Source organism: Bison bison, unplaced genomic scaffold (genome assembly GCF_000754665.1).
Source record: "Bison bison bison isolate TAMUID 2011002044 unplaced genomic scaffold, Bison_UMD1.0 scf7180017864197, whole genome shotgun sequence".
NCBI classification, from domain to species: Eukaryota; Metazoa; Chordata; class Mammalia; order Artiodactyla; family Bovidae; genus Bison; species Bison bison.
This window is the reverse complement of record NW_011494769.1, coordinates 2,366,783-2,393,750: the sequence shown is the minus strand read 5'-3', so window position 1 is coordinate 2,393,750 and position 26,968 is coordinate 2,366,783. Positions and strand designations below refer to the sequence as shown.

General features: G+C 36.2%; 1 protein-coding gene across 1 annotated transcript in view; it reads left to right on the top strand.

Moving 5' to 3' along the window:
• The window catches only part of AQR (aquarius intron-binding spliceosomal factor), an 84,551-nt gene that overhangs the window by 19,108 nt on the left and 38,475 nt on the right, over window positions 1–26,968 (top strand). Inside the window, exons 8-19 of the mRNA XM_010844186.1 lie at window positions 170–270; window positions 2,912–2,988; window positions 5,797–5,861; window positions 6,998–7,114; window positions 8,880–8,993; window positions 10,851–10,954; window positions 13,640–13,742; window positions 16,284–16,404; window positions 18,271–18,412; window positions 21,555–21,733; window positions 24,684–24,851; window positions 25,933–26,102. Of these exons, the coding sequence (XP_010842488.1) occupies window positions 170–270; window positions 2,912–2,988; window positions 5,797–5,861; window positions 6,998–7,114; window positions 8,880–8,993; window positions 10,851–10,954; window positions 13,640–13,742; window positions 16,284–16,404; window positions 18,271–18,412; window positions 21,555–21,733; window positions 24,684–24,851; window positions 25,933–26,102 (1,461 nt within the window). The remainder of the gene's footprint in view (window positions 1–169; window positions 271–2,911; window positions 2,989–5,796; window positions 5,862–6,997; window positions 7,115–8,879; window positions 8,994–10,850; window positions 10,955–13,639; window positions 13,743–16,283; window positions 16,405–18,270; window positions 18,413–21,554; window positions 21,734–24,683; window positions 24,852–25,932; window positions 26,103–26,968) is intronic.

Genomic DNA, 26,968 nt, shown 5'->3' with positions numbered 1-26,968 from the left:
TTTTTTTTTCTATTGACAGATATTGGAATTGAACTAGTTTTTTAAAATATGGGTATTAGTTTCTTAGGTTCCAGCTTTTGTCACGTTTCTATCTGGTTTTATCCCATTGCTCTATATTATATTCTTACATTGGGGTTATGGCTGATTTAATGCCACATCATTCTTTCAGGCACGATTGGAATTAGAATTAAAAAAGACACCTAAGCTAAGAAAATTCTGGAACTTGATTAAAAAGAATGATGAAAAGATGGATCCAGAAGCAAGAGAACAGTATGTTGCCAGAGCTTTGTTCCATGTTGGTTTGTTATACTGCGTTGTGAGTCTTAGATGCTGCTGACTTGTTTTGTTCTTCCCTTTACGTAGTGCTGAACCAATTAAATGAGTAAGAAGTGCTTTTGCTTAGACCGTCATAGAAATATTTTTTACACAGTTTCAGTGGAGATGCCACACATCCTCATTTCTCCTTTCCCTTATCTCTGCCCCCGTCGCAAGTGTTATCAGTGGTCTTCCCTTTGCCTGTTGTCCATCATAGTTTGTTCATCATGGATGGGTCTCAATTTTCTCCACAGTCTTTAGGCTGTCAGTCCAAGTTTCTTTCTTTTTCCTATTCCCCCACTCTTAACAATGACTTACGCACTACACTTTGTATGCTTCATTCATTCAATAAATTTAAGTGTTTATTATTTTATTGGGTACTACTGTAGGTGTAGGCGAAATGGCATAGAACACAATAGAAAGTAATTCCTGCTCTTGTGGAGTTTACGTTCTAGTTGGGGAAAGCAGCTAATAACAGATGGATTTTATGGTATATTATCCAGTGGTTCATGCTAAGGAGAAAGATAAATGAAGTATATAACGAGTAAGGAAGCAGATGACGGTTGCAGGTTGTTTTAATAGTAATGATTATCAATTGGATAAAAGTCTGGTAGCAAGCATTTATGTCAAGTTCTGTTAGTAGGAAGGAAGAGAAGAATCTGTATACTCTTAAGACAGCAGTCCTCAACCTTTTTAGCATCAGGGACCGGTTCATGGAAGACAGTTTTTCCATAGACCGGGGCAAGGAGTGGGAATGGTTTCAGGGATGATTCTCATAAGGAATATACAACCTAGATCACAAGGTCTGTGCTTCCATGAGAATCTAATGCTGCTGCTGATCTGACAGGAGACAGCTCAGGCAAGTGATGGGGAGTGGCTGTAAATACAGATAAAGCTTCACTTGCTGTGCAGCCCAGTTCCTCACAGGGTTGAGGACCCCTGCTCCAAGAGGTTTGTTCTGCTCTCTCTTTGAAGCTAACTGGTCTACCTGTGCTCTTGCTTTGTTTATTCCGTGACTCTTCTAGCAATGATCCTTTTTTCTTTCTTCAAGTGTTCTTTCCACTCATTTTTTTCCTCCCTCTGCTTATGTATATATGCTTGGGACTCACTTCTTGAGCCTACAATAACTTCTTCTGACTCTTACTTTTTGTCCACTTAAGGATAATACTCTGTTCACCCATAGATAGCAGCTGAAGTCATAGGTATGAGTAAGATTATCTAATGAGGTATATAAACTGTGAAAAGAGGGTTGAGGACAAAAGTGAAGCGTGGAGTTGTGCTGGTGATCACTGAAAACGAGAGAAACTGAAAAAAGCTGGATGTCAGAGAAACGAGTTTGGGAGTAAGGAAATGAGAAGTGTAAGGACAAGAGAATAGGGTCAGAATAGGAATATCCTTTCTTTAACTTCAGCCTCCAGTCTCATCTCTTCCATGATATCTTTCTAATCAGTAACCTCTTAGTGGGGCTACTTACATGATATCTTTGCATTATTTGACTACTTTTTAAAAATTTAAACCCTCTCTTCCCATTACCTCAGTATGATTTAATTCCAAATCAATAGACTGTTCATCATTTCTTAAATATTCCTTTCCTAACCACCTTTGCCCCTCTGCTTCACTTAATTGAGGCTAACCTTTTAAGCAGTCTTCCAGACCAAGTACTAAGCCTGCAGTGCTTTCTTCCGAACTAAAACACACAGTGTTTTTCATTGAAACATCAGCTCTTTTTGTAATGGTTAGACTGTGTATAGTTGTTTAGAGTGTAAGTTCTATGATCAGACTTCTGTAGTTTTCATACCCACCTGCTGTGTAAGTTTGGGCAAGGTACTGCGCCTCTTTGAGCTGCAGTGTGCAGTCAGGACAGTATTGTACCTGTTTCGTAGGACTGCTGTCAGCATTAGACTATCTTGTATGATGTCCTTAGCACAGCTCAGATCCTAGCACAGTAGGTGCTCAGTTAATGTTGGGCAGTTTTACTAATTAATGTTGGCTTGTGTTACTGATTATATTTTATGACTTGTCGTCATTTTAAGTATATTTTAGCCATTTCCCTCCTTGTTATTTCCAGCAGGGCTGGCATAATCATTTGTAGCTGTCCAATATGTGATGACTGGTTTTTGAATAGTTGGTACATGATGCATCTTAAATTAGTAATGAGTAAAAAGTTGTTTTTTAAACTAACAGTTAATTTTTATACATTATAATACTCTATTTAATAATTTAAGCATATTCAAGTATGAAATTGCTCATTTCAACTACATACTTAAGTATTAGATTTTTAATGTTGAAGGCAGACTATAAATGAAATTTTGAAAACTCCTTTCTAGGCCTGACCTTTAAATCACAAGTGAAAACTTTTATAAGACAGAGATACTTTCTTCACTGGTTATTAGGCCAGTAATGAGGCTCCTGTTTTCTTCATGTAATGCTGTATTTCTCTCAAGGAAGAAGCTGTTTAAGTTATGGTCCTGATTTCAGAGAGAAATGAAACAATTTGAGCAGTGTAAGAAAGGCTGTTCAGCATTTAAGTTTTACTTTTGAAATAATTATTTCTCAAAAATAATTTGCTCCCTGTTTGTTATCTCTCTGATTTTAGAGCCTATCAAGAAAGAAGATTTCTTTCACAACTCATCCAGAAGTTTATCTCTGTGCTGAAATCAGTCCCACTTTCTGGTAACTATCTTCCTTTTCTCAGCTCATTTGTGAAGTTACCATTCAGATGCCCATCTGGTATTTATATTTAGTCTAAAAACTGCTCTCCAAATGATTTTAAATTATATTGACAAGGAGTTATGTCCTTCCCTTTTCAAGTATGCTACCAGTCTGAGTATTGTGACTGCCTTAGAAATTCATATCAGTTAAGGGCACCAGCATGGTTATTGAAATGTTCATTTATTTAGCAATTATTTTTGGAGCTTCCTTATAACACACAGGTTTTGAACAAGGTTTCTAGGACGTGGTGAATAAGAAAGTCACAGACCCTATCCACGTGGCATTTATAGTTTGGTACTGAATAATGTTTTCAAGCCGTATCAAATAATGTTTAGGAGTGGAAAAGGAGGATTATTTTGAGATATAAGCTACAAGATGAAATGGGAAATATTTTCCTCCATCGTGGTCCCCATTTATTATGAAACAAATAGAAGTATATACTGTGTGGAGTATAAACTTCAAAATACATTACGATTATCCACTGTATATAGATACATATATCTGTGTATATGAGTATGAGCTCGATGTACCAAGAGGATCTAACTACATTTTGCTGGGTTGGCAAGATTAACATAAGCATCTAGTGAGTGCAAATAGGGTATTGTTTACTTAATAAAAGTATGTGTATGCTATGTATGATATATCATTGGTTGTTAATATTTTATTTTCTAACTGAAATATAATCTAAGAACATTCAAAAGGTGTACCACATTTATATGCACCAGAGATTATACCATACATATGAATCAGAGATTGTAGCTTTGTTTAAACTAAAATACAACAATGTGTACTTATAAATGTTGACTTTCCCCAAGTAGTAGTTTACAGCTGGAAGTCACACCTGTAATTCAGTGAGGAATAGATAATAATGCTACAGATGCCAATTTATGGTACCAGATTTGGGGTATATTATTACTACCAGTATTAGTATAAAGAAAAAATTGTCATATGCTTATAATCTGTCACCTAATTTTTATATATTTAAATCTTTCAGTTAAGCACCATGAACCTGGAAAGAGGACTTAGATTGGGTTTCCTTGACCAAATGATAATAATGAGAAGCAGTGATGTATAACAGTTAGTGTCAGGTTGGGAATCCCTTGGTCCACAGTGCAGGTGGGTCTTGGCACTTGCACTACCTTGGGCTCAGGTTCAGCCTCTGGTCAGGGAACCAAGACCCTACAAGCCATGCACTGTGGCAGCACCCCACCACCTCGCACCCTCAAAAGACTGATGGCATCTAGAAAGGTTTGAAAGTCAAGTAAATATAACAATATAGGGCCTGCAGAAATTTTAATGACTCACAAAGCACTAAATGTTGCCATCATCATAATATATTGTCAGAAAACAAAATTTCTTAGATTGATCTTGAGCTTTAATCAAAATTTATTAACTTGCTGGCAAAGGAAGCAACAGAGATGAAAATAGTGTGCCAGTTTAGAAAGAGCATAAAACCAGATGGATTATATAGTTAGAAAACAGAAAACTAATTTTTAAAAGATTGTGTGTAGTTCCATTTTGCAAGGTTATTGCAAACAACTGTCCACATCAGTTGTTATAAAGGAAATCTGTGTAGGATGATTTGAAATGTCAGGGCTGCTATCAAAAGAAGGAAAGAACACAGTACACATAAAAAGCAAGTGATAAGAATTTATTGGTGTCCAAAATTGGAATAACAGGGCTTCAGCTCTGAACAGCATGCCTCGTAGGGCCAATTAGTATAAAAATATGCAGCTTTATCCACCAGAACTCAGAAATTGAGTGCCAAGCATCATGTTCTAATTTTAAATAGGCCATTTCCAGTAATTTTCTCAAGCTATAAATAAAAATATGGAATACAGATTTTGCTCATTTTTAAATTTTGGACAAAATTATTTTCCTTTGCCAGTAATAAGAACAGAAGATACAACAGAGGACCAGTTTGAATGGATTTAATTTAAAAGTCACTCATTTAAATTCTTTAGTTTTAGCAACTGTATGACCTAGGCTGTGTCTCAGAAAACTGGATTCCACTTCTAACCAGCCAAAAATCAAGTCGTTTTCCTCTGGTCCTTAGTTTCTCACCTATAAGATGAAGAGCGAGTAAGATGTTGTCTGAGATCTTTTCTAGCTGTGAAATTCTATAATTATGTTATTTTAGGGTTTGAATTACGGGCATATGTTACTTACAAAAGTATCCATATTCTTCCTTCTCATAAAGCCTTCTATTTGCCTATGTACAACAAATAAATAAGTAGATTTAAATAAATTCAAATAAAGCATTTGTAGGACACCTTCTGTAGGTCTAGCACTGGGTTATTCACTGCTGGGAGTCCTTAGACTAGGGACCCTAAGTTTTTCTCCTTTTCAATTGAAACAATCTTGGCAGGATGGTTTCAGATGGTAAAATAACAGAACATTTCCTGACATTAGAAAAAAAAGAGATTTGTACTCTGAAAGTATATCATGTCATAAAGTTGTACTTATTTTAAAAATGAAAATGTTCTTAAAAATAAACACTTTAGAAATATGTTTGCAGGTCTGATTTTTAAAATGTGTCTCTGATGCAAGCTATGTTTTTCATTTTCTCCTACTTATAGAGCTTAATGTAAGGGTAAGGCTTGCCCTTTCTGAAAATATGTGAGGTCTGTACTCTGAATCATAGTCCACTTCTGATGAATGAGATGAATAACCTTGTTTAAATAACTAAATAACTGCCAGTTTTAAGATATAGTACCATAGAATGACCTAAGTAAGAAAGTTTTAACATGTTTTCTCTCTTATGTTTAGATCCTGTCACTATGGACAAAGTTCATTACTGTGAAAGATTTATTGAACTTATGATTGATCTAGAGGTAAAAAGTGTGCAGTGATTTTTCCGTTACATAATCATTAAGGAAGCTAATGATTATATATGTAAGATTAAACCCATGACTATTTATGAAATATTTATCACCTCAAACTGGCCTTAGTTTCTTTGTACCTATTTCAAGTGTCTTATAGAGAAGAAAGTCTAAAGTGATTGACTCTTGAAGTTTCAGATGACTGTCAAAGGGCTGTGTTTGTATTAAAAACCTCATTTAGTAAATCAACGTGAGTCCAGCAAGGGCAAGTTATTTTCTGTCACAGTTAATTACCCTTTCATAGAGTTTTAAAAAGCTGAAGTCATAGGTTTATGGCCATCTTTTAAATCATCTTACTTTTCTAACTGTGCCTGCTATTGTTGATGAAGAAAGATATAGCTGCTTGCTATTGTCAATTTTTAAAATTAAGATTCTTAAAATAAAAATTTCATGCTACTAGGTGCAAGATTTTGATGCAAAGTTCAGATGCAGAGCTCGTGTAAAACTGGATTCATTTCCTTTCATTTCCTCTCCCTTTTTAATGCAGGAAGTTGAAAGAAAATCCTTTTTCTTCATTTCTTATTGGGAGAGCTAGGGTGGTTTCTAGACATGAGGATTAGAGTACTGGACTAGCTGTCATTCATGAGATCTTCATTCAGATTCAAGTTCTGCTAGAAATTACAATCTCTGAGGATCTCAATAACCTCCCCTTTAACATGAGGGTATTTGACCAGATTGGTGGTTTCTGAACTATGTTTGTCATAATTTCTCAGTATTATCTTGCTGACTATCACAGGACAATGTGGGAAGGAGACACTGAGAAAGGAATCTCCAGCTAGGGATTTTCACTCCCTTTCCCCCATTTCGAAATCTACACACAGTATATATTGGGATTTCACATAGGATTTTGTTTCAAAACTACTGGCCAAGATAGAATCTGAGATTTTTTTCCAGTGCTGTACTTTGTTTAGTAACATGACCACTGAGTTCATTTGCAGCATGGACTAGACCCTTTGCCTTGTGCAGTGTCTTTTGAGGGGCTGAGGGTACTCTGTATGTGATTAACACTCCTGCACTGAGTGTCAGTGGACTTCACCTCCTGCTGGGAGAGCATGCAGACTTACTGCTCTGGTGATTATTTTGTCTAGGCCCTACTCCCCACAAGACGCTGGTTTAATACCATCCTGGATGACTCCCACGTTTTGGTTCACTGTTACCTTTCCAATCTTGTTCGTAGAGAAGAGGATGGCCATCTTTTTTCCCAGGTAATCATTGGTGTATCTGAATATACTTACTGTTTTCATTTCTAAGTTGATTTTTTTCTTCCTTTGCCATGCAACCGGGAGTAGCAGGGCATGGCACAAAGTAAATTTTTGCTAAATATTTAGTTGAATGATGTAAATTCCAAATTAGTCATTTTAAAGTGAAACCAAGTCTTAATATACAAAGTGGAAGCCTTCTCGTGTAGGTGACCTCTACTAATGTTATATCATCATCTTTTTTTCTCTTCCAAATTCTCATTTTATTAATTAAACAGTAAAACAATTAAGCATTATTAAGTTTGAGGGGGATCGTTAATTCAAATAAAACTTTTGTTAATATGTGATGTTATCATTGGGCTAAATTATGCATGATATAGTTCCACATGCTCATATATTTTGATTCTGTGTCAGTGACTACTGTGGACTATAAATAGATGATAAGCATTAATTTCAAGCGAAGTGATTTAATGTCATTAAATATTAGCAAAGAGCCTAATGTCATGGCTCTCTTTCCATGAGGTGATGGTGACGGGGCGGTTGGTAAAGTGGAAGTGTGCATATGCTTCATCTGCTACCTTGGGTTGAAAGGCAAGTGCATTTGGTTTACTGCTTTGTGTAGGAAGACAGAGTAGTAGGGTTTCCCATTTCCTATAATGTCATCCAGAAGAAAAGTCTTCTAACAAACTTCTAACACTTGCCTTTGGTGTGGTCACAGCTGGAGATAAAATTTTTGTATATATTTACATACTCTCCTAAAAACTCTTATCTGGTGTCTGTGAGCATTCCTTCTTTTCCTATTCTCATACTAAATTTTACCCAGTGATTGGTTGCATGTATTAAAATACATTAAGTAATCCTAATATTGGGGAGGGGGAATAAATTGGGAGATGGGACTGCCATATACACACTACTGGGTATAACTAATAAGAACTTACTATACAGCACAGAACACTCTACTTGGTACTCAGTTATGACCTATTTGGGAAAAGAATCTAAAAAGAGTGAATGTATGTGCATGTATAACTGATTCACTTTGCTGGATAGCCAAAACTAACACAACATTGTAAATCAACCATACTCCGATAAAACTTTGATTTAAAAAAATCCTAATATCTGATTTGCTGTAGGTTAGAATTAAGAAGAATAAAAATGGGGGGCAGATGCAGCCCCAAATTCTGTTGATGCTGCCATCACAGGGGGAAAGGAGGCCTTCAGCAGTCGCAGGAACTAAGCCAAAGAAAGGGCTTGATGGCCATGGAGACTGAAGAGAGGAACGAATAACTTAGCTTTTCCTCCTACCTTGCTATTTTTTTTCAATATAGAGAAGAGTATCACTAATTGTGAATTGCAAAATTCTCATCAGAAAATTCTGAGTGGCATAAACCCTCAGGAGTTCCTGCTAATTGTATGGGTCTATATATTTACAGTGATGTAGAGAGGTTTTTTTTTTCCATTAAAATGATTGACTTCCTTTGATTAGTTCCTTAATGTTTCTTTAGTATTGGGATTGCAGTTTTAAGTTCTTCCCTGTAGACGTAGACCAAGTATATGAGATAGACTTAACAATTTATTCACTGTGTGTACTTTATTCTCACCTAAATAAAACATTTGTACACGTTCTGAAATGTTTGCTGTAGTGTTTACATTCCAAAGCTTTTTGGTACCTCTAAGAACGTATGTGGACTTATTTATTATTTTTAATAGTGTCTGTTTCGGCCTTCTTGCTCTCATGTTTGCACAGTTTGTTAATTTAAGTGTCTCCTTTCAGCTCTTGGACATGCTTAAGTTCTATACTGGTTTTGAGATTAACGACCAGACTGGAAACGCTCTGACAGAGAATGAGATGACAACTATTCACTATGATAGAATCACTTCTCTCCAGGTAAGTGAAATGCATTATAGCCTTTGCATCTGTTCCATGAAGTTGTGTCATAAATAATTTAGGTTTTATATAGTACAAATGGAGAAGGCAATGGCACCCCACTCCAGTACTCTTGCCTGGAAAACCCCATGGACGGAGGAGCCTGGTTGGCTGCAATCCATGGGGTCTCGAAGAGTCAGACACGACTGAGCGACTTCACTTTCACTTTTCACTTTCATGCACTGGAGAAGGAAATGGCAACCCACTCCAGTGTTCTTGCCTGGAGAATCCCAGGGACAGAGGAGCCTGGTGGGCTGCAGTCTGTGGGGTCACACAGAATCGGACACGACTGAAGTGACTTAGCTTTTTAGCTTTATAGTGCAAATAGGAAAGGTACTTATTTAATAGTATGCTCATCTTGAATTTTTAAAATATTGCTAATTCTGATGGATTTATGAAAAAGAAAGTTTTCTTTTATAGTCCTCAGTCTTGAGAATCAGTATATTGATATTTGACAGTCAAAAAATATTAGTTATTGGGCAAACTTGGTACATTTAAATATCAACTTTATTTTATGAAAGAGTATTTCAACTTGACAAAGTAGATGTGCATACTTCATACATTTTAAAGATAAAGGCATGTAATGGTACTGAAATTTACCAATGCAGCTCAGATATGCCCTAAAAGTACCTTTGTTTTTATTACTGAGCTCATTTTGCTCTTGAACTCCATTTCCTCTGGTGGCAGAAAGAGATTTTTATTTCTCAATTTAAAGTAATTGAGATCCTAACCTTTTAAAGAGTCTTTTGCAGGGAGGAGGGCAGGGAACCTGTACAGACACAGCCAAACTTAAGTTCAGATTATCTTTCACCATCAGGTCCACTGTCTCTCAAGGTCATTGCTCTTCCTGCACACAGTCCCAACTCAGATATCTTTTCCTGCTTTTCTCAGAGGACTAGTGTTTCTGTTCCTCTGCCTCTGCCCTAGAAGTGACCATGGCTGGTGTGGTGTGTGCTGTTCTCTTGGCACCGGCAAGGCTCAATGATTGGTCTCTTGGAGGCTGTTTGTCAGCCTACTGACAGGGTCCCAGTACTTGATCTTGATGGTGCCGGAGTCCTCCTGGGAGCTGACTGCTTCATCTTCTAGCTTGGGGAACTCACTTGCAGGCTTGGTGCAGGGTCATTTTGCCATTGTCTATGGTAATCTCATGGCAGGCCGTTATCCATAACCTTGGCAAGCTTTTGTGCAATCCTCTACAGGGGACTTAAAAACTTGTGGAACTTTTACCTTGGCATTAAGGAGGACTAGAGATGTTACCTCTCACACACTTAATCAAATCAGCATAATGCTGCTCTTTCTGTTTTCTTGCAGCTTACCCCATGTTGATTGGAAGTGTTACCCTGGGAGGGCCTCTCTTTCCTGAGTTCCAAAGTCAAGCAGGGTGCATGCACACTAAGCTGTAGGCCCCTCCCTCAGATACCTCTTCAGTGGGAGTTGCCCTTGAGACTTCCTTTTAGTTTTGTTAAGCCAGTTCTTTATTTTATTTATTTTTTTAAGCCAGTTCTTAATAATGAAGTGTTTTGTTCTGTTTTTTGTCGTTTCCTGTCAGTGAAGCTGGCCTTCCTGGGTCTTATCATGTATATTCAAAATGTGACTTTAGAAATCAAAAACTGAACATTGACTCTGGTTTTACACTCTTGCTGGAACAATTCTGTTTTCTTTTCCCATTGTATTTAGTGCTTTTGAACAAGGCAGAGGTCACATTTGAGAAGCATATAGGAAAGAGAAGTGCATTAATATTTTTTTAAAATATTTTTTCTGTTGTGCAGTAAGTTGTTATATGTAGGCATTAATTTTTTTTTTCCTGTTCTTTTCTAGAGAGCTGCTTTTGCACATTTCCCTGAACTCTATGATTTTGCTCTCTCAAATGTGGCAGAAGTAGATACTCGGGAATCCTTGGTCAAGTTTTTTGGACCTCTTAGGTAAGGCAGTATGAAAGGACGACTGGATTTTAATTTTCTTTATTTGGTTTTAGTTATTTTTGCACTGCTTTAGGTGATATTATTTGTTGCACTACCATTTATTGACAGTTAAAACTAGCTTCTCTCTAGCTTTTCTTATCTTTGGGTCACTTAAATATAATTATACATCTCTCTTTTTTGTAAAATTTATATTTTTGTCTTAAAAAATTTTTTTTTCTTTGTCATATCTTTCTTGTTTATATTTTTTATAACTTATACAGTTTTCCTAGGTCATCGGGTTTGAACCCAAGTAGTTGGTTGTCTGATTTCTGAGCCCTAATTTTTTTTTTTTTTGAGGAGTAATTGACATAAAACATTATATTAGTTTCATATATATAATGTAATGATTTAATATTTATATTTATTATGAAATTGATCACTTCAAGTGTAGATAGCATTCATCTTCATGCATGTAGAACTTTTTTGGTCTTGTAATGAGGACTCAGCTAAGATACGAATTCTACCCAAATTCATCTATAGATATAAGTGTGTTCCAGTCAAAATCTCAGCAGGAAATTTTATAGAAATTGCCAAGCTTTCTCTAAAACGAATATGGAAAGGCAAAGGAACTAAGATAGTCAAAACCATTTTTAAAAAAACAAAGTTAGAGGATTTCTACTACCTAACTTCAAAACTTACTATAAATTCACAGTAATCAAGACATTGTGGTATTGAAAACAAGGTAGACGTGGATCACTGAAACAGAGTCGAGTGAAACAGACCACAAATATATGATTAATTGGTTTTTGACTCAGGTGACAAGTCAACTCAATGGGAAAAGGCTAATTTCAGCAGTGGTGCCAGAACAATTGGACATCCATATGCAAACTATGAAACTTGACCAATTCCTCATATCATATACACAGATTAACTCAAAATAAATCATAGACTTAAATATCACAATTAAAACTTAACAAGAAGTATAGGAGAAAATCTTTGTCATTGTGCTTTGTACAAAGTTTTCCATAGATACCAAAGCACAGTCCATAAAGGGAAAAGATTGATAACTGGACTTGGTCAAAATTTGAAATTTCCATTTGAAAGACATTGTTAAGAGGATGAAAAGAGAAGCCCCATACTGGGAGAAAATACTGGCTAAATTCATATCTGATAATGGACTAGTATCCAGATGTCTTAGTAACAAGAAGACAACTTAATGGCTGTAGATTTGAGCAGGTACTTCACCAAAGAAGATATGTAGATTTCAGTGAGTCTATAGAAAGATACTAGTATCATTTGGCATTATTAGTTATTAGGGAAAAGCAAACTTAAACCAAAATGAGATACCATTACAGACCTATTAGAATCGTTTATAAAAGCAACAAGGTACTGAGTCTTAACAAAGATGTGGAACAATTGCAGTTCTTATATATTGCTGACGAGAATTCAAAGTGGTCGTGCCACTTTGGGAAAAATTTGATAGTTGCTTACACAGTTTAGCATGCACTTACTGTGTGATCTAGTGTTCTCAGACATACCCAAGAGAAATGGAAACTTAGATTTACAGAAAAATCTGTCCAGAGACTTATATAGTAGCTTTATTCATAGTTGTCAAAACTGTTATTTTCATTGAAGTGACAGGTTTATTATTGTTCAGATTTTCTGAAAGTGAAAGAAAGTGAAAGTGAAGTCGCTCAGTCGTGTCCGACTCTTTGCGACCCCATGGACAGTAGCCTGCAGCAGGCTCCTCCATCCATGGGATTTTCTAGGCAAGAGTACTGGAGTGGGTTGCCATTTCTTTCTCCAGGGAATCTTCCCGACCCAGGGATCGAACCCAGGCCTCCCGCATTGTAGACAGACGCTTTACCATCTGAGCCACCAGGGAAGTCAGATTTTTTGCCCTTATTCAGATCTGAATAACCATAGTTGTCAGTCATTCTTTCAAGTAAAAAGCGTGTACAAAGTATGTACTTCCTGTTCTGTTGCACAGAATTTCTAAAAAACAGATACTCAAGTCCACATTTAATAACATTAATAAATCTTTGCTGTTTCATCATGGACATTTTTAAAATTGACTTTTTTAAAAAGCCAGAGTGGTGGCTCAGAGGTTAAAGCATCTGCCCATAATGTGGGAGACCTGGGTTTGATCCCTGGGTCAGGAAGATCCTCTGGAGAAGGAAATGGCAACCCACTCCAGTATTCTTGCCTGGAGAATCCCATGGACGGAGGAGCCTGGTGGGTTATAGTCCACCGGGTCGCAAAGAGTCGGAGAGTCGGACACGACTGAGCAACTTCACTTTCACTTTTTAAAAAAAATGACTATGGCAGCAGGAATGCCATGATCACTTCTTACAGCACTGGATGGTGCCACTTCCTTGATCCAGGCCGCCAGTTTTACCCACCGTCACATTTGCACTGTCACTATACATGTAAAGACAGTGAGAAAAAGCCCGAATAATGTCTTGGTATTGATAGGAAAAAATGTCCTTGAAACCTCCCTGAAAAGATCTAGGGACTATGAGAGGTTTGCAGGAGACTTTGAGAAGTCTGTATTAGAGGTTTAATATTCATATATGATTTCATATATTTGTTGCTGTGTCATAGGATTATATTTTCTAGGTAAAACTTTTCAAGCAGCCTGTAAAATTACTTTTCAAAAGTGAAGTTATAAGACAATATTCTGATCTCAATATTTTTATTCTGCAGTTCCAATACCCTCCACCAGGTGGCATCATACCTCTGCTTGTTACCAACCCTTCCTAAAGCTGAAGACACGACTTTTGATAAAGGGTTTCTTCTAGAATTGTTGGTAAATATTAGTGTTCCTTGAATTATGCATGTTTTTCCTACCTTTTTGAATCATTCTTAAAGATGTAGGTTGGTAGAGATTTTTTTTCTGGGCTAAAAAATTGGTTGATTCTTTTACCTGGTTTGGATCATATCAGCATTTGACTTTGTCAGATTTCTTTTTCATCTCTTAGATTACTTTTTTCAAGTCTCTTACCTCTTAAAACTGATTTCTGGTGTGGATTCATTCCATGCAGACATTTATGAGCAACATCTATGTCAAGCACTGGATTAAAGACCTTGGGGATACAGAGATGACCGACAGCACTTCTGCCTTTAAGTGATCACAGTTTACATTTACACAAACACACATACATGGATAATATATGTATTCATATCATTTATCTGTTTATTTTTAACATTATTACTTAAATATAGCACCTCAAATATTAAACCATACCTTTATCACTAGAGAATTCATGAATGTTTAGAAATAGAGAAAATTATCACTTCCTCAGTCATTTTGGGAAATGAGTATTAGTTTGAGCATTAACTCAAGCCTTTTGTAAAGTTTTATTTTTTTAGTGCAGTTTTAGATTCATAGCAAAATTGAGGGAAATGGATATACCTTATGTTTTAAACTTCCATGAAATATTTCCTAAAGAGGATGATTATTTAACTGTACCTTACCATGAGGATCTAGGCTATTTGCAGTGTTCACTCTTACAAATAATGATGCAGTCTTGATATAGGCCCCTTTGTGCTCAGATGTGGGCCTTTAGGAGAGGTGCCTAGAAGTGAAATTATTTGACTGAAGCATGTGCTTATTTAAAAGATAAAAGATGTAGTCTAACTGTCCTTCAGAAGCTGTGTGTTCCCATCAACAGTGTGTCAGAGTCTGTCTCCTTAAGCTCTTTTCAGCATTGGACGTTATGAGTTTCCCAGTTTTGCCAGTCTCATGCATCAGTAATGCCTAAAGTGGCTCCTGAATGGAGTCTCATGGTTTTTGTTTTTTTTTTTTTAAAAAGCTTTATTTTAATTCTTGTTTCCTGATTACTATAAGAATGAGTTGTCTTTTGTATGTTTCAAACATATTTTTATTACCTATATAAACTTTCTACTGCATAGAGGTGTGTTGTATATATCTTTTTTTTATACATAATAATAGGCAAATGGTTTTGAGATATATTTCAAGCTAATATAAGGTTTAAAACACAGTTCCTTACTGTAAAGAGGAAGATGATATGCTTGTTTTTGGGTAGTAACAGGAAACTATTGGTAGCAGGTGTTTTAAGCCTGGTGACAGGTGTTTAATGCCATTTGGAGAGAAATTCTTGGGAAGGGTTTTAAATTAACCAAGTATGGAAACTACTTTTTATCCATATACTCACTTGGATGAATTGTGTGTCTTGGGTCACTTTCTTTGCCTGCCTTCTTACAAATCACTTTTCATTGTCTCTGACTGGAAGTGCTTTCTAAAAATTCCTTGTCCTATTTTCTGACAATGTAAAATCTTCTCTGGTAAGTCAGGTTTTGGAGATTAATAATAAATCCTTACTATAGAAAGAAATGAAGATTTTTCCAGGAACCTTTCTAATGGAAAATAGGTTTGAGTATAAAATTGATCCTGTCTATGCCTTTTAGGGTCTTACAGCTAAAATTTGATCCTTAAAATGTAAATAGTTACGTGAAAAGAAAACAGTTTTAAAAATTTATAGTGCGATATCATTATCTTTCATTTTCTCCCTCTCTTAATTAAAAGATTTTCACAGGCTTTGAATTCTACTAATAGCCAACCAAATTATGATTAAAAAGTTAGAATATGCATATTCTTTACATGATAGTACAGTGTCTTCTTTTCTAAAACAATACTATCTTTACTGAAAAGAATGTGACATTTTTCAAATATTATTTTAGTATCTCTTAACTAGGTAACACACTTATTTCTATATTTGAGATAGATCTCTAAAATATTAACAGTGGAGGGGTACATAGAGATCATTAAGTCCAGCTCTCTCATTCTCATTTTACAAAGACTACTGAAGCCAAGTTATTACTAAACTTACCCAGATTGTTTAACCAGTTAGTACAAGAATGAAAACCATAACTAGGACTTAGGGCCCCCATTTTGTTCTTCCATTAATGAGTGCCGTGTGCTATAGCATTATCTTTTTTAAGGTCTCAGCATGTGCCGAGCTCTCTGACACTATTTTACAGGATTCCATTTTATTTTTATAGGAAAGCTAAGAGGGGAGTTAATCTGTTTTACTGAAAAGGAAATTAAAATCAGGGAGTTTGCAGTAACTTGCCCAGCATCCACAGAGCCCGTAAGTAGAGGTGCTGGGAGTTAAACTCAGATCTGCCAAATTCCAAAGTTCATCACAATCAGTACCTCTTTCGTATTTGATTTATGGAGAACGTGGAAAAAGGAAAAAGCATCTCTTGTTAAGTTTTATGAAAAATAGGAAATGTCTCATTCCATACTTCATGGAGAATTTTTTAATAAGTTATTTTGATTAAAGAAAGATGTTTCTGACTTTCTTCCTAAACTTGTTTCTTTTAGGTGTCTCGTCATGAGCGTCGAATTTCTCAGATTCAGCAGTTGAACCAGATGCCTTTGTATCCAACTGAGAAGATCATATGGGATGAAAATATTGTCCCAACTGAATACTATTCTGGGGAAGGTATGGTAATGAAGTACAGCATTCAGATGTAACATGAAAGTTAGTGTAGAAGTCATCATATCTACCTGAACATACTTCTATTTGCTATCTCAGTCAGTTCAGTTCAGTCTCTCAGTTGAGTCCGACTCTTCGCTACCCCATGGACTGCAGCACTCCAGGCCTCCCTGTCCATTGCCATCTCCCAGAGTTTACTCAAATGCATGTCCATCGAGTCGGTGATGCCATCCAACCATCTCATCCTCTGTCGTCCCCTTCTCCTGCCTTCAATTTTTCCCAGCATCAGGGTCTTTTCAAATGAGTCAGTTCTTCACATTAGATGACCAAAGTATTGGAGTTTCAGCTTCAGCATCAGTCCTTCCAATGAATATTCAGGACTGATTTCCTTTAGGATGGACTGGTTGGAACTCCTTGCAGTCCAAGGGACCCTCAAGAGTCTTATCCAACACCATAGTTCAAAAGCATCAACTCTTTGGTGCTCTGCTTTCTTTATAGTCCAACTCTCACATCCATAAAAGACTACTGGAAAAACCATAGCTTTGACTAGACAGACCTTTATTGGCAAAGTAATGTCTCTGCATTTTAATATGCTGTCTTGGTTGGTCATAATTTTTTTTCCAAAGAACAAGCGTCTTTTAATTTCGGGGCTGCAGTCACCATCTGGAGTGATTTTGGAGCTCAAAAGAATAAAGTCTGTCACTGTTTCCATTGTTTCCCCAGCTATTTGCCATAAAGTGACAGAACCAGATGCCATGATCTTCGTTTTCTGAATGTTGAGTTTTAAGCCAACTTTTTGACTGTCCTCTTTCACTTTCATCAAGAGGTTCTTTAGTACTTTTTCGCTTTCTGCCATAAGGGTGGTGTCATCTACATATCTGAGGTTATTGATATGTCTCCCAGCAATCTTGATTCCAGCTTGTGCTTCATCCAGCCCAGCATTTCTCATGATGTACTCTTCATACATTAGGGTAATTTTCTGGTACCCTCAAGTGCAACTGTAGAAGCTAGAAACTATTCAGTGTTTTGAATGCTTAGCATTAAGAATTTATTAAACTTAAGCATTCCCTAATGAATAGTGGTATGTGTGTGTGTGTGTGTGTGTGCATCATGCTGTATAAAATGTGCCCATAAAGCTGTGTTTTAAGGAGACCGAATAATGCTATAAGTATAACTTTAGTTATGTCACTGTAAATGTATTTTGGGGTTCTTTTTTGACCTTTTGATGTAAGTGCTGAGTGCTTGGTTATTTATTATCCAAGGTAAATAGTGTTACATGAGGGTAATGGAAAAAATTGTATTCATTAATATTGTCAGAGAAGGAAAGGAATTCCAGGAATAACATAAAGTCAATGCCTTATCCTTAAAGTCTATCAGAAAGGCAAAGGTTCAGAACACAGTGGTGATCACTGAAGATAGAGTTGTGTAATATAATATGCTAATTCAGTTTCCTTGGTAAATTTGGTCATGGGCTGTGTTTATGGTAGCATTATTTCCTTTGAGATTTGCCAAATGTAAATTAGGTGGTAAGGAAAGAATTTTTTAGACCACTTGTGTCAGTTCTTTTAAGTATCTTTAAACACTGTTTAGAAGTACTGTTTGCATATGAGTCATAGATGTACAGACTACATATATTAATGAAATTCATCCTTATTCCCAATCTTAATATATGGCATTCATTAACTTGGTTTCAGTTTCTGTATGGAAACAAAAATAAGACCTTTTCAAATATGCTCTATTTTAAATATTATTAAATTAGGTTCTTAACAAATTTGCGGTGCCTTTATAAAGGCACCACAAATTTGTTAAGAACCTAATTTAATAGTGTTAAAAAAAAGAAAAATTCAACATGTATGTTATTTTCCTTTTCAGGTTGTCTTGCTCTTCCCAAGTTGAATTTGCAGTTTTTGACCCTTCATGATTACCTCCTAAGGAACTTCAATCTCTTCCGCTTAGAATCAACTTATGAAATTAGGCAAGACATCGAGGATAGTGTCAGCAGAATGAAGCCATGGTTAGTAAATTGGTTCCACTTGCAACAAAGAGATGCAAACAGTGGCTGACATACTTCTGTCAGAAACCTCACACATGTATTTGGAAATAATACATCTGGTGAAGATGCACTTTAAAATATGAAATATTTATTCTTTGAGAAATTATTTAATGTGAATTAGATATATCCAAAATACTAAAATAGAAAATATGTTTCTGGGTACTTGGCAGTGAGACTCAGGGAAAGGGAGGAGAGATCACTGCTCTGGGAGGTGGGGTGGGAGTGGGAGTAAGTCAGGCGATAGTAAAAGGGTAAAGAGGGGAGGGGATGGGCTGGCCAGCAGGCGTGTCCTAGGCAGGGCAGTTTAAGTCCTGGAAGAAGCTTATGATAAAGGGGTATTCTGTTACCCCAACTGCTCTTGCGCTGTCACCACTAGTCTCGGTCAGCCTCTCTAAAGGACCTGGCAGGAGATGAGGGGCATAGCTGAACATTGCACAGAGCAGACTGTTGGAAAATCTTCCCTGGCCCTCCCTCCATAGGTTGCCTTGAAGAGACGGAATCGTCAGCCCTCACTTTTAGGGCCTGTTGAGTAGGTTCCATTATTTGAGGAACTTTTCTGGCCCAAACTCAACTTTCCACCTGCTAGCTTACATCTGGAACTCCTTTAGCTAGGAAAAGCCTTTCATTCTGTTATAGGCAGTTCTGCATTATAAGATTTGTGATGGTTAGTTTTGCTTTTCAGGCATGACTGACTTTGGGTAAATGCCCTTCATTCACTGTTTCATTTGAAGTATGAAATTGTTACCGGCAATAAGTTACATGTCACAAATGACTGAAAACGAGTAAAAGAATTCTATAAAATGAATTTTTCATCACATGAGTGTCATCCCATGCAGACATATATATATATAATTATACTGCATTCTTTGTGAAAAGCTTAATGTGTTTTAAATGTGAACTGATTCAGGTATCTTCCAGGCTTCTCTCCTGACTAATTACAGAGAGCTGCATGGACACTGTGATTATGATCCTTTTTTTTTCATTTCCATATTTTATTTCATACACAGTTCTATTTTTTAATTAATCATTATGTGGAAAGTTATTCTGGGTGAGATTGTAAAACACAGCATAAAGTATTTTTGACTTAATAATCAGTTGAGTCAGTGGGCAGGCCAGCACTGTGAGATTTGTATACTCTCTGGCTGATCATCTCTGCCCACAGCTTTGCTGAAATCACTGCCCATTGTTTGGACCCCGGGGGAGTGCTTGATCAGAAAGCTGCCTTACAATTTATGGTTACCTTACACTTATATGTTCAGATTCTGGACCAAATTTTGATCATTTTGCAAAGTAGGGACTTTATAGCTAGCAGTTCATCAAGTAGAATGCACTTATACTTTACTTAAATGCCAAATAAAGCAATAAATACTTACAGTTCTTATGGTTTATTAATAAAGTAATTTTTTTAGCTTACATTATTTTCTATGAGTAGAACATATGTCTTTTTGGAGATAACTTCTGATAATAAGTTTTTCTAAATTTTGAAAAATTTATTTTTCTGCCCATCATTGAAAACTGTTAAAAATAATGAGATCTAAAAGGGTGGGTCTTCTTTCTGTTTCATGTCTTGAAGGAGGAAAAGTAGTAGAGGCATTGTTACTCATTACACAGTTCTAATCATACTTTCAGGCTGTGAGCAGTATAAGAGGATGTGCTTATGAGGGTCAGAAATCTATACTTTTAACACCTCGTGTTGCAGGTAGATTTTATAAAGAGGGAAGGAATTGGAGAGAGTAGACTAGTGGTTGCTTAGGAGTAGGAACAGGATTGACTAAAGTGGATGAGGGGGATCTTTTAAAGCATGATGAAAATATTCTGTAATTGGATTGTGGTGATGAATGAACAACTTTATAAATCTACTGAAAATTACGGAATTACACATTTACAATGAATGAATTTTATGGTCTATCAACTATATTAAAGTTGTAAAGAATGGAGAAGGTGATAGAAAATTATTACAGAAGCTTTTATGCTCAAGGTAATGCCTTTTTAAGGGGCTTCCTTGGTGGCTCAGATGGTAAAGAATCTGCTTGAAATGCAGGAGACCCAGGTTCAGTTCCTGAGTCTGGAAGATCCCCTGGAGAAGGGAATGGCAATCCACTCCGATATTCTTACCTAGAGAATTCCACAGACAGGAGCCTGGAGGGCGAGTCCATGAGATTGCCAAGTCGAACATGACTGAACAACTAACACACACACACACACATTGCCTTTTAGAAACTGTTTCAGTACTAACCAAGTCTTTGGAATAGCAAACTTTATTTTTAATTAGTTTCACTCTTTAATGTCATGTAGTTTTACAATTTTTTGTTATTTACAAAAGCCTTAGGATATTGATTTTCTTTATCTTGGTAAGCATGTGATTTTAGGTAGTACTTTCCAATATTGGAGTGTTGCTGCAGTTTTTAATATTACACATTTCCCAAATACGCTATTTAATGTAAAAGCTAAAGCACTAGTATAAGAAGTAATAATGAGTATTTGCATGTTAGTGGTTCTCGTTATTAGACCTATCTTGATTACTCCCGTTCATGGCAATATCTTTTCAATATCTTAAATATTGTCCCCTAAAGAAAGCATTTGCGTAGATATCATTTGCTTATCTTTAGTTTTTTTAAGTCTAATTTGTTCTAAAACATTTTTGAAACAACTTTTAGAAATATTCCCTGATGGCTCAGATGGTAAAGAATCTGCCTGCAGTGCAGGAGACCTGGGTTTAATCCCTGGATCAGGAAGATCGCTTAGAGAAGGAAATGGCTACCCATTCCAGTACTCTTGCCTGGAGAATTCCACGGACAGAGGAGCCTGGCAGGCTACAGTCCATAGGCTCACAAAGAGTTGGATACAACTGAGCAACTATCTGAAGAGGGAGAAAGGGCAAAAATATAAAACTGAATGCTGGATAATTTTATTCTTTGACAAAATGGCTCAGCTCTTACATATATAAATTATATGTTTTTCTTTAGTTTAGGAATAAGATTTCCATATTATTGTTAGGACTTAAATACTAGCTAAACATGTGTATTTAGTTACCAGTTTAACTTGTCTAAAAGTTGAGCAAAGTTATGTTTTGTGTGAGTAATCGTCTGCTCCTGCTCTTTAGGCAATCAGAGTATGGCGGTGTGGTGTTTGGTGGTTGGGCACGAATGGCCCAACCCATTGTGGCATTCACCGTGGTTGAAGTTGCCAAACCCAACATAGGTGAGAACTGGCCAACCCGAGTCCGTGCGGACGTTACCATCAATCTGAACGTCAGAGATCACATCAAAGATGAGTGGGAAGGTAATTTTGTATTTCAAGAAGTGGTTACCTTTTGTCTTTTACTTTACAGACTTTTGCTTACAGCATTAACAAAAACACATATACTAAATATTGCCCTTTTAAGTGTACTAAATTTTATCTTTAAAAAGTTTGGCTTAAAAAATGACAATTGATTTATAATTATTACTAGTAAAAACACCAAGGACCATACAGAATAATAATTAAACACCTTAATACTTTACTAAAAAGCATAAAATAGCATGTATATCAGAGTGTTTTTAAAATTGCAGTTGGCAGAGCTGAGAGGAGAGCATTTTACATGTTAAAATGTGTCAGAAATGGCTCGTAAATGGATTTAAATTGGCACTTTTCTCTTCCCAGCTGCCTATGACAGCTCTTACTACCCTGTTAGGAGAAACGGGCGCTGGCGGGCTTTATTTCCTTCTACCTTTGTGGCGTGCCAGAAGGAAGGGATGGTCCCTTAACGGATCAGTTTTCAGAAATTACTGCTCTCAATATAGCTGTTTATAACCTCAGGGACTGTATGATACATTCGTTAAATAATTTTGAAGGAATCCAGTAACAAAGCTGGCCAGATGTTTAACAAATGGCCACCGTAGTGGGTAGCGTTTGTGACAGATTGTTTTTACGACTCCTGTATCCCTCAAAACTGTTCCAGTCTGGCATATTATACGTCTATAATAATGTATACTTTCGTTATTGCTGAATTGTGAGAGAGGCATTCAGTTGCTGAGGAAGGTCTTAACGTTGACTGCTCCTTAGAGCTTGAGGAGGTATTAAGTAAATACTGTTTTACATAGTGGGTAATGAACTGAAGTAACTTATTGGCCACCCCAGAAGTTCTAGTGATGCCTGGAAATAAAACTTGGGGGGAAGCAAAGACCCTTTGTAGAGATATATAGACAAGCTGTCTTTATGATGTTAAGGGGGGAAAGAGGTTCTTTACCCCAAACCCCTTGGGAACTCCTTACTTCCATTACTTTGGAGACAGCTAATCAGAAGCCCATCAAGTCATCTTATTTTTTTATTTTAATGGACCTCTGGCAGATGAGAAATACAATGGATAAATTTTGATGGGCAAGATAGGAAACAATAGGGTATTGTGGGATGAGAGATTTATTTGGGGCAGTGGTCCCCAGTCTTTTTGACACCAGAGACAGGTTTCGTGGAAGACAGTTTTCCATGAATGGGAGTAGGGGAATGGTTTTGGGATGATTCAAATGCACAACATTTATTGTGTACTTTATTTCTATTATTATTACACTCTGATATATAGTGAAATAATTATATGACTCAGCATAATGCAGAATCAGATCATCAGGCATTAGATTGTCATAAGGAGCATGCACCATAGTGAGGTTCACGCTCCTATGAGAGTCTAATGCTGATCTGGCAGGAGGTGCAGCTCAGGTAGTATGCGCCTGTGGCCTGGAAGTTGGGACCCAGTCAGGGGCATGGTGGGTAGAAGAGTATTTTCTGGGAAGCCAGAGCCAAAATGCAGGCCCTTTATTGGTTCCAGATAGAGCAACAAGATAAAAAATGAGAGAGAAGTTCTGTTAACAGTAATGAGCATTGTCCTGTAAAAAACAAAAGTTTTGCGGAAATGAAACTAAATACTATAAAAGATCGTTGTCTCTTCAAGAAAGTATGAAGCTCAAGTCATTATCTTCTCCATTACCCCATTTAAAATTATAGAAACAGAATTAATGAAACTGAAATATCTAGAAGACAGAGCCAGGATGGAGTAAATGCAAATGGTTGAAAGAGTTGAGATTATTGTAATACAAGTATTTTTAATGTGGACTGAGACATCCCACAGTATCCCTCTGTGATGCCAAAAAGTGACGTTGGTAGGGACAAAATTACTTCTCAGGCCCAATTCTTTGACTGTAAGACTTGGAGGTTTCAATGAGTTGTGTGCATCAGAAGCTATATAGGCAGTGCCACTCACATAGTAGATCATTTCCCCTTCATTTTCATTGTTCTCCTGCTTTATTGCCTAGAATTTGTTGGGATATAAGCAATCAAATCATTATTATGAGTCAGTTATTATTTCTAGCACACTTGAACCATATTCCATATTGAAACCACCAGAATGGTGCTAATACTAGCCACACTCACATTTACTGATTTGATTGAGTTGTTTATCTTGTTACCAAGGTTATAAGTAAGCAAAATGTTCAAATTTGCATTCATACTATACAATAACTAACCAAAAATGAATGAGAAAAAATGATATATAACATTACATGCTGTGTGGTCTAAATAAAAATCCCTCATCTTCCAGTATGTCTGCTTTTAATAGAGGTGGGAATCTTATTTAATCCACTATTTGAGCTAATGAATGGGAAACTACAGACTTTGGCACAAGTATCCCGTTTCTTGACATTTGCTTATGAAAATTTCAGTATTTGCCAACTGAAGCAACGTCTATTTGGCTATCTCCTCAAGATGCTGTCTGTAAACAATGTTTTCGTGCCTTGATGAATTATTCTAGAGTTGACCTGTTCTGGTGAAATGCAGTTAGGCTATTGTTGAAATGACACTGATGGATAGTTTAAACTGATGTTAGAAACCTGCTAAATATGATACAGATGCCAGCCATATTTTTGGTTACTTATTAAGAATGTTAAAAATAAGAAAGATGACAAGCATCTAATTTTGGAGTTGTAACATGATCTAGAGAATTTATTCAGTAATGTATATATGGCATAAATTTCCTTATTTTAATATGAAGAGAAATTTTTATTTAATTATTGCTTTAAACATTGAGTATTAAAGGTATAGGAAATCTATAATTGTATTACAAAGTAAATATAATCATTGATCATCTCTGATGTTTTAAATATTTTTTATATCTTTTCCAAAGATAAAAGGAAGAGAATTTACCAATGGAAGACAGAAAACAGCATCATTCTAATAAGTGAAAATGTGTTTTATGTTTTACTAGGCCTTCGGAAGCATGATGTATGCTTTTTAATTACTGTGCGTCCCACAAAACCTTATGGTACCAAGTTTGACCGAAGAAGACCTTTTATTGAGCAGGTTGGCCTAGTTTATGTCAGAGGCTGTGAAATCCAGGGCATGCTAGATGATAAAGGGCGTGTCATTGAAGACGGTATGATGATCTTTATTTTTGAAAGACTGTGTACATAATGAAAAATTTCTTTGCCTTTTTGTGTACTAGGTAATGTTTTAGTTGTTTTATATACTAAATCAGCACAAAGGATTATATATATAGAAGTGTGTAGGGTACCTACCACCCAATTTTAGAGATAAATAATATGGTTTCTGGACTTCTGTATTATATTTTGGACAGGCTCTTTTGAAATTGCCTATATTTAAAACTCTTCCTTTTATGATACTTTATTGCTTTTAAAAACATCTTAATACCTCCTACAGTTGTTCCCTGATATATCTTCCTAATTTCTCCTTTTTAAGTTTCACTGATCTGATTCATGATAGCAGTGGCTCATAAATGGAAACCACACTCCTGTGATTTAAAATGCATGGTGGTATCTATGATGTCATATAACTGGCGTAGGGAAGGGATGGTCAGCTATTAATGTTTGATGGGTGGGGCCAGGAATGTTAAGTACCTCAGCAGAACTGTCTTCTAAAAGGATTTATCTTACCCAAGATGCCAGCATAACCCTATTTAGAAGCATCTCCTTGGGGCTTCCTTGGTGGCCTGCAGGGGAGAAAACCCAGGTTCAATCACTGGGTCAGGAAGATCCCCTGGAGAAGGAAATGGCAACCCACTCCCGTATTCTTGCCTGCAAGAGGAGCCTCATGGGCTACAGTCCATGGGGTCGCAAGACGAGTTGGACACAACTGAACAACTAACATAGCACACACACACAGAAGGAGCTATGAGTAACTGACACAAGTAAAGCTCTTTGATTTGTAAGGCGCCTCTTCCAGTTGAGGGCGTACACAAATAACTGCAGTTCATGGCATTGTACCATAAACATCACAGGATTGTTCTGGGAAGAAATAGTAACAATTTAGAGAACGGAGAAAATCTTTTCAGCTTGGAATTGGAAATGGATGAGTGAAAGTCATTCTAGTTGGAGGAATGGCTTGCAGTTAAGTCTGAATAGTTTACTCATCATTTCTAGAAAGGGAATACTGCTAACTTACTTTGATATTTGAAACATATATATTTCATTTAACAAACTTTAAAAAAAAATGTCTAGGACCTGAACCCAGACCCAGTCTTAGAGGAGAATCAAGGACTTTTAGAGTGTTTTTGGATCCAAATCAGTATCAACAAGATATGACCAATACTATACAAAATGGAGCAGAAGATGTGTATGAAACTTTCAATGTAATAATGAGAAGAAAACCAAAGGAAAATAACTTTAAGGTAATTTCTGGGCTATACAATTAAAAGTACTGTATCTTCATTTGAATAACTTTTAAGGCATAACTACATAGATACTAGGTTTAAAAAGATGTAAAATAGTGATCACTGCTTTTGTTTTGATTTTAAACAAATCTCTTAAATTCTTAACTTATAGATTAAATATAAAATACATTTATTTGCTAAATCTTATTTTGTCTTTTGATGAGACTAAGAGAATTTTAGGTTTAAAGATTAGTTCAAGAAAATAAGATAAGTGTGATTAACATACACTATCTTGTTATTTCATTATCTTGTTGGATGTATAGCATTTATAATATAAAAATACCTGGTTTTGTTATTCTTTGAAATTAATTGCCTAACCTGATTTTCGTATGTTGCATAGATCACTTTGTTGAAATAATTATTGGAAAGTCTTAAGAATCTGCCTTGGCTTCTAGTAATTACTTTTGACAATGTATATATTAACTATTATGGGGACCTCTTACTGTAGTCCTAATTCTTTCATTCTGAAATTTAGACATTTCATTTTTATCATTGTTAATTTATTTTAATTTCTTATCTCTAGCAGTGCTAATTTTAGTATTTCTAAATTGTGGTATGTTTCACAATCAAGGCATACATTAATGTGCTTCTGGTTGTATATGTCTCAGTAATGAGGAACTATGGGCTATAAGGTGGAGGAAACTGCAGTAATTTCTAAGAGGAAACATTTTTTTCAAGGGTTTGTTCTGTAATGTTTTCTTGCTATTGTGTAGACCTGATCAGATTTTCATCCTGCTCAACAGAAGTCAAGTGGTAAACTCATCTATGACATTCTGTCTAAATGATCTCCTAATGGATAAACTGTTCTTGCTAAATTTGGTCTT